Source organism: Ochotona curzoniae, unplaced genomic scaffold, assembly GCF_017591425.1.
Source record: "Ochotona curzoniae isolate NIBS_2020 unplaced genomic scaffold, NIBS_Ocur_1.0 contig_291, whole genome shotgun sequence".
In the NCBI taxonomy this organism is placed as follows: Eukaryota; Metazoa; Chordata; class Mammalia; order Lagomorpha; family Ochotonidae; genus Ochotona; species Ochotona curzoniae.
The window spans coordinates 12,495,125-12,503,285 of NW_024465649.1; the positions used below are offsets into that span (position 1 = coordinate 12,495,125).

The window sequence follows — 8,161 nt, forward strand, 5'->3', positions numbered from 1 at the left end:
GAGCCAGTCCCAGATGTCACAGGTTTTGGGGAAGTAAGCCAGCAGGAGGATGCATCCACATGTGTATTTTATCTCCCTGCTTCTGTCACTGTGCCTTTCAAATCAATCAATAAATCTCAAAATACATGGCTCTTAGTTTGTTATTTGGTAGATGGACATAAAAATAGAGAACAGAAGCAAGTCTAGAAGAAAGCTAAAAAATTTAAGAGTTGTATTAGCTATTCCATTGAGTGTTACTTACTCAAACTGTGAAATCTTTATATCATTAACTTTCATCCTCAAACTTAGTGATCCTCAACAAGGACACAGGTGGGAATCCAAAGGAAGAAAGGGCAGGTGAACACAGGGGTAATTCAAAAAGTGCACAAAACTGAATTAAAAGATGTCTATCTCGATGCTAAAAGAAACTGGAATTCATACATAGATTTTCTTTCATTACATACATTTTTAAGATCCATTCAATTGTAAGAACTACAGAGACAGAGGAAGAAGTAGAAAAAGAGGGATCGATCTTTCATCTGCTGGTTCACTCCCCTACATGCCAACAACAGACAGCACCTAGCCAAGCCAAAGCCAGCAGCCAGGAGCCTGTGGGAAGTGGAGCAGCAAGGACCTGAACTGGCGTCCATGTGATGCGCCAGTGTCACAAATGGCAGCTTTACCCAATATGCCACAAAATACCAGTTCCATGAACTTTCTGAATTACCTTCATTGTTAGGCTTCACAAACTCATGTAGACATTTAAGCCTCAAAATTTTATGTTAAGCGTGAATAAATTAAACTGCTAAGAACAGATACTAACTACACTTGATCTTTGCCAAAAGGCCATCTGTGGTTGGGAGCTAAGGGGATGCCCTGGCTGGGCTGCGGTTCACACTGGTGAGCATGAGAGCCAGAATGGGGGTGGCAAACTAGGCTGGACATAACTGTAGTATATCTCGGCATGGGTGTGGACTGGGTGTGGGGTGTGCCAGACTGGGTTTGGTTTCAGCACCCACTGGTGCTCGTAAGAGCCTGGATGGATGTAGGACAAGCTGGGCTAGGTCTCTGAACCTGCTGAACCATGCAAGAGCTGGGTCTAGGAGTGGCCAGGTGGGGCTGAGTTGTAACATCCAACAGTAAAAGTTGGAATGTGTGTAGGTCAGTTGGACAAGGCCACTGTTCCTGCCAGGAGAGGCGGTTAGCCAAGTCAGTCTGGCCAAAATCCATGGGTGTGCATGAGAACTACGACTGGGAGATGACCTGATAGAGGAGCTAACTCCTCTGTCAGGATGCAGTCCCTGCAGGTTGAGCATGAGAAACACGGCTGGGAACAGCTCAGATCAGGCTAGATTACAGTGTCTGCTGGCATGCATGTGGCTCAGGTCTGGGGGTGGGCCAGGCTAGGCCAATTCATAGTACCCGTTGGCAGATGTGAGAACCAGGACAGGCTGCAGGACAGGCCAGGATGGGCCAAAACACCAGCCAGTTCAGTTAGGGCTAGGACTGGGGGCTGTCCAGACTGGCCGAGGCTGCAGTACCTGCCAGTATGAGCTGAAAATGGGGACATGTCAGGCCTGGTCAGGCTGCAGTACCCACCAGCAAATGCTGAGACAAGGTGGGCCAAGCCAGACTTGGCCGCAGCACTCACCAGCACACACATGACCCTGTGAGTGTCAGGGTGAGATGAGCCCAGTACGGGGCTGCAAGGATTCCCTGCTGGGCCACTGCTCCCACTGGTGAGCATGAGAACAGGGTGGGTATAGGACAGATTGGGCTAGGTCTCTGTACCGCTGAATCACACAAGAGCTGGGTCTAGGAGTGGCCAGGTAGAGCTGGGTTGTAACACCCAACAGTAAGAGTTGGAATGGGTGTGGGCTGGTTTGGCAAGGGCGCTGTACCTGCCAGGCTGGGCCTAGGGGCAGACTAGGTTGGTCAGGGCTACAAAATCAGCTTGCCTAGATGTGAGATGGGTTAGGGGGAGAGCCAGGCTGGGCTAGGAAGCCATAATCACTGTGCATGCATGAGCCAGGGTAGGTGCAGACTGCTCAGGCTTTGCCTCAATGTCAGCTGGCACTGGGTCAGGTCCTGTCGGGTTAGACAACAGTAACACCAGGAAGAAGCAAGATCCAGGATCAGCAGTGGGCCTAGTAGGGAAACTGGGTATCCATCTGATGGGCTGCTGCTCCCATTGGTGAGCATGGGAATCAGGGCTGAGGGTGAACCTGGCTGGATAGGTGGTAGCACCCACCAGCATAAGTGTGGGCTGGAAATTGCGCAGTTAGTCAGGCTGAGTTAAGCTACAACACCCATTGATATGTAAGAGAGCTGAATGGGATGTGGAACAAACCAGACTAGTCTGCAGCATACACCAGCATCTGTAGGAACCAGAGCTGGGGGCAGGCCCAGTGGAAGTTATTGGGGGTTGCTAAAACTAGGCTGCAATTCCCATCCATGTGTGTGAAGGCCAAGTGTGTGGTTGGCAGGGATGGGCTGGGTCCATCAGTTTGTGTACGAGAAACAGAAACGACCACGCAACTGCAACCACCAGTGTATGTATAGTCTGATGTGGGTGATGGACTGAGCCAGACCTTGTACTGGCCTAGGAGTGAGGTCTGGAGTCACCTCTGGTGAGGTTTCTTTGGGGATCATCTCTAACTGGGCCACCGGACTCATAATTCCAATCATGGGAAAAAATCACAGGATGTATGGTCTGACCATGAAGTGCATGTGTCACAACTGGGTCTCCTCAGCTACTGAAGCCTTTGTGGTGGATGGCATACCCAGACACACGTGGGAGACATGACAGCTCACTGAGGTCTTAAAAAGACAGCGATGGCCAAACAAACTGGACAGCTCTCCTGGCCAAGATTTGACAGCAAGTATCTGGGAAAGTGGATACTCCAAGGCAGACTGTATCAGCCAATGGACTTCAGAGGTACTTCCTCAACCTTGCAGCAAGAAGTTAACATCTTAGAACTATCAACACCATTTAAACAGAACCTTTGGAACATGGACATCGGGGACCCTAGCATGGCACTGAGCCACTGACCCTATCCCCAGGTACTGATGCAGTTAGGGTGCTGGGATCGGCCCTCACCCCTTCTCTCCTTCCTTGCCCCAGATGCAGAAAAAAAAAAATAAATAAAAAGCAATAGTCTGATCCACTTTCCCCCATTCCTTGACCATTTCCACCCTAATCAATGGTCCACACAGGCATACATCCTTCTCAGCTATATAAACATAGTCCAAAATAAATTATTAAAAAAAAAGAATTAATGAATTACTGTTAATGCTTAATGAGTTAGAGTGAAGGTTTGATACAGTTATGGTGTCTGAAGGTGGGACCTTCAGGAAGTGATTGATTTATTTTGTGGAGGTAGAACCCCATTATGGAATCATGATGGCTTTATAAGGAGACCACATAAGGGCTGACATTGTGGCATAGCAAGTTAAGCCTCTGGATGGGGAGCTGGCATCCAGTTTGAGTCTCAGCTGCTCTATTTCCCACCCAGCTTCCTACTAACATCCCTGGGAAAGCAATGGAAGATAGCCCAAATGCTTGGGTTCCTGTGCCCTCATGACCAACCCATCAGAAGCTCCCAGCTCCTTACTTTGGCCTGGCCCAGCTCCAGCCATTGTGAGCATTTGGGGAGTGAACCAGTGGATGAAACACTGAAGGAAGCTTAAAAAAACAGCTACATTCAGGCCTGGAGTGGTAGCCTAGCAGCTAAAGTCCTTACTTTGCACTTGCCAGGATCCTATATGGGCACCAGATCTAATCCCGGCAGCTCCACTTCCCATCCAGCTCCCTGCTTGTGGCCTGGGAAGGCAGCTGAGGATGGTCCAAAGCTTTGGGACCCTGCATCCGCATGGGAGTCCTGGAAGAGATTCCTGGTTCCCGGCTTTCACATTGGCTCAGTTTCTGCCATTGTGGTCACTTGGGGAGTATATCAATGGATGGAAGATATTCCTCTCTGTCTCTCCTCCTCTCTATATATTTGACTTTCCAATAAAAATAAATAGACTCCTGGTACTAGAGACCAAGGTCAAAGCTTGCAGGCAATGGTCTGCAGATGGACCATGTCCAGGTCTATGGACGGTGGTTTGTAGTTGGATAATGGTCCAATCACACGACTGTGTGCTTTAAGCGTATCATTGGGGGTCTTGCATGGTACCTCAGTGGCTAAGGTCCTCACCTTGTATGTACCAGGATCCCATATGGGCATCGGTTCATATCCTGGCTGCTCCTCTTCCCTTCCAGCTCCCTGTTTCTTGCCTGGGAAGGCAGTTAGAGCATGGAATACCTGAAAGAAGCTCCCAGCTCCTGGCTTCAGATCAGGTCAGCTCCAACCATTACAGCCACTTGGGGAGTAAACCAGGTGATGAAAGATTTTTTTCTCTGTCTCTCCTTCTCTCTGTAAATCTGACTTTCCAATAAAAATAAATATATGTTTAAAAAAAAGAAAAAAGAATATCCTTGGGACTGACTTCTACAGGTGACTCTAGTCACTTTGAGCTTCAAGCACTGGCTGGTTAACATGAATATGGAGCGTGGCTACCAAAGTTTGTGCCACATCAATTCCTGTCTTTTCACTCCCAAAGCAGTTAAATAAAAACACTGATGCAGGGCCCGGCGGCATGGCCTAGCTATTAAAGTCCTCGCCTTGAACGCACCAGGAGCCCATCTGGACGCCGGTTCTAATCTCGGCAGCTCAGCTTCCCATCCAGCTCCCTGCTTGTGGCCTAGAAAAGCAGTCAAGTATATGAACAGAAGGGTATTTGGGACAGACTGGACTAGTATGCCATACATATTGGCAAGCCAGGGTAGGGGGTGGGCCTGGTTGGGGTTACTGTGGGCTGCCCTGACTGGGCTGCAGCTCCTACGGGTACGTGCGAGGGCCAAGTGTGTCCAGGGCGTAACCAGGCCAGACTACAAGAGGACACAGGTGGAGACAGAACCAACCCAGCAACTGCAACCACCACCTGATGGGGCAATGGACTGTGCCGGGCCCTATGCTTACTAGAACACGCAGGAATCTGGACTGGGAATACCTCAAAATTTCTTTGAGGATCTCCCCAGTCGAGACACCGGACTCAGAGTCGTAACCAAGAAAAGACAGAACAAGTCAAGCAACAACCTCAGCTATCTGTTGGCAGCAAAAAACTGGGCAAATGGAGACTCTAGAAGGGACTGTGTCAATCAATGGACTATTCAACGACCACATCGTGCTTGGAGTGGCGAGACTGGCAGCAACCCATGAATGGTGAACTATTGGAACCACTTGATCGAGTATCTCAGAGCATGCCCCACATCCGGGACTTAGGGTGGGTGGGAAACTAGGTGGGGCTTCTTCCTCTATATCCCCCTTTAGGCCTTGAACCTTTTTTACCCCAATTAAATATGTAAGGATTGTCAAAATAAAAAAAAAAGAGAGAGAGAAAAAAAGAAAAGCAGTCAAAGACAGCCCAAAACCTTGAGACCTTGCACCCGTGTGGGAGACCTGGAGGAAGTTCCTGGCTCCTAGCTCTGGATCGGCGCAGCACCGGCCATTGCGCTCACTTGGGGAGTGAATCATCAGACAGAAGATCTTCCTCTCTGTCTCTCTTCCTCTCTGTATATCTGACTTTGTAATAAAAATAAACAAATCTTTAAAAACAAAACAAACCAAAAAGAATCCAAAAACATGAACAAGACCTCATACGCAAATTATCATAGTTATAATGGCAAAAAGAATCCAGAAGTTTTCTGTAGCATTAGGAAGATGGCTAAATGTTAAAAAAAAAAAAAAAATCTGATGCAGTCAGCTTGTGAGTTCCTTTCTCCTTTGAAGAAGTGAAACCTTTGGCCACCTGTTTTTCTTAATCTCTACCTTGCATCTCTGCGGCCTTTCTCATTTTCTTAATGGCACACTGCCTCCCTCTCCAACCCTGTTCATGCCACATGGGTCTGTCTTTCTCAGCAACTCTGCCTTTCAAATAAATAAAATCAATCCTTTAAAAAAAAAGTTCACAGAAAAAAAATTATGAAAACTATGCATGAATTTCAAGATTATTTTCACTGAAATAAACTTCCACCAACTTGCTGAAGTTGCTCTATATCCTGCACAAGCAACAATAGGGCCCATTGAGGAAAGACTAACCAAACTGCACATCACACGGATGAAGAAGCTCACATCCCAGAGAAGGCAAAAATCGACCACACTACTGAACAAAATGGCCCCTAGCTGGGGGTGGGAGGGCCCCTTTGCCACAATTCTCTTCTCCAGCACAGCCTCCCATTTGCTCTTTATAGATTTCTAGACTGGAGATGTAATCTGAACCTCATCAGCATAGAAAACCTTGAGTTATGCGCCCGGCTGTGTGGCCTAGCAGCTTAAGTCCTCGCCTTGAACACCCCGGGATCCCATATGGGCGCCGGTGCTAATCCCAGCAGCTCCACTTCCCATCCAGCTCCCTGCTTGTGGCCTGGGAAAGCAGTTGAGGACGGCCCAAAGCCTTGGGACCCTGCACCCGTGTGGGATATCAGGAAGAAGTTCCTGGATCATGGCTTTGGATTGGCATACCATCGGCCGTTGCACTCACTTGGGGAGTGAATCATTGGACGGAAGATCTTCCTCTCTGTCTCTTCTCCTCTCTGTATATCTGACTTTCCAATAAATAAATAAATCTTAAAAAAAAAAAAAAGAAAACCTTGAGTTGGGTGAGATTACTCTCACCAAACACATAAAACACACACAGAGCTCTGGTGAATAGATATGTCTAATAGCAATCAAGGCACCAACAAAGGAAATGAAAAACAAGTCGGAAATGCAGGAGGATCTCTCTTGCTCACAGAGATCCGAACTGGATGTGAGATAGTGAAGAGTCCATCAAGTCTGTTCCCAGTCTCGGCTATAGCTGCGGAGTCCATGTGACCCTCCCATCCCAGCCAGGAACATACCAGAATGCTGTGGGGCACTGCATTTCACACCTGCCAAGCTTACATAGGGTATAGAGAATCCTATCTGGCACTACAACATTCCTAACAGACAAGAGATTTTTGCAAAATAACTTCAGGAGCTTGTCTTAACAGGTAGCAAACACAGCATAAAGTCCGATCAATTACAAGAGTGCAGCAAAGGTCTAAAATGTGACACCCAGACGTCAGGAATGGGGCACGTAGGGGAAGGAGGGAGCAAGGGGCAGAATCTCAAACCAGAGAACTCCCCAATCTCTCCTGGCTACACAGTCCTTCACGTACTTCCCCTAGTCTCAGCCCCCCCTCTCACCTTCAGGGATTCAATCGTGGCCTGCTTGTATATCTTCCCTCCAGCATTTTTCTTCTTTGGGCTAGTCTGAGCTCTGGGCGTTCGAATGACGAATTTATCCATTTCAGGGGACTCCAACTACCTTCGCGTGCTCACAAGCGTATTCTGCTCAAGAAAGAGGGCAGATTCTAAACCTTTGCTGAGATTGTTAGGATGTGCATCCCCCAACGTGACAAGACTGGGGTCTCCCAATCATGGAACTGACAGAAAGAGCGCTCTGGCCAGGAAATCACACTGTGTGCCCAAGTGCTCAGTCTCCCTGAGCTGGAGGTTCCTGGTTTCCAACATCGGGCCAGGCATCCAACCTGGAGATAACCTTTTTCCAACTAGGGCTGGGCTGTGAAATGGCAACAGGGTCCCTCCAGGCTCATTAAGCCCTCCTCACCACCGCCCCAGATCTCAAGGGTTGCCCTGGGGACCAACACTATCAACTACCATTCCTTGGCCCAAGGCCATCTCCAGGACCAACTGCCCAGTGCTCAGAACAGCCTAACCCCAACGGTCAAGCCTGGGACCCCTAAGCGAAGAGAAATACAGGGACCCAAACGGACATCCAATAGTAGTGGGGCAAGGACACCCACCCGGGACAGCAGCTCTTCAGAGCGCACTCTCTGAGACACCAAGGCCCCACACCGGCACAGACAACGAAGCGACGCCCCCGGGCCCGGCCGCGCTTCCTCGGAGGAAGCTCCCCAAACGGAGACTACTGTCCCGGCAGGCACCGCGATGCGACGCGCGGCTGTAGTTCTCCGAGAGCGCTTTTCGCCGCCGAGAACTACCCGCCCCAGCCTGCCCCGGGCGCGCCAACACGCGCGATGGTTGGCGCCACCTCTGCACGCCGTCTCAGAAAGTTCGTCATCGCAAAGGTGGGA

At 49.1% G+C, this 8,161-nt stretch overlaps 1 protein-coding gene across 2 annotated transcripts in view; it reads right to left on the reverse strand.

The window, feature by feature from the left end:
* Positions 1-8,161, reverse strand: part of TCEANC2 (transcription elongation factor A N-terminal and central domain containing 2) — a 58,451-nt gene that overhangs the window by 49,456 nt on the left and 834 nt on the right. Inside the window, exons 1-2 of one of the 2 annotated variants that reach the window (XM_040978513.1) lie at positions 7,871-8,020; positions 7,251-7,394 (exon numbers count right to left, since the gene is read on the reverse strand). In XM_040978513.1, coding sequence (XP_040834447.1) covers positions 7,251-7,352 — 102 coding nt within the window. In that variant the 5' untranslated portion in view covers positions 7,353-7,394; positions 7,871-8,020. Of the gene's footprint in view, positions 1-7,250; positions 7,395-7,870; positions 8,021-8,161 lie in introns of those variants that run through there. The other variant, XM_040978514.1, reaches the window with a different exon arrangement.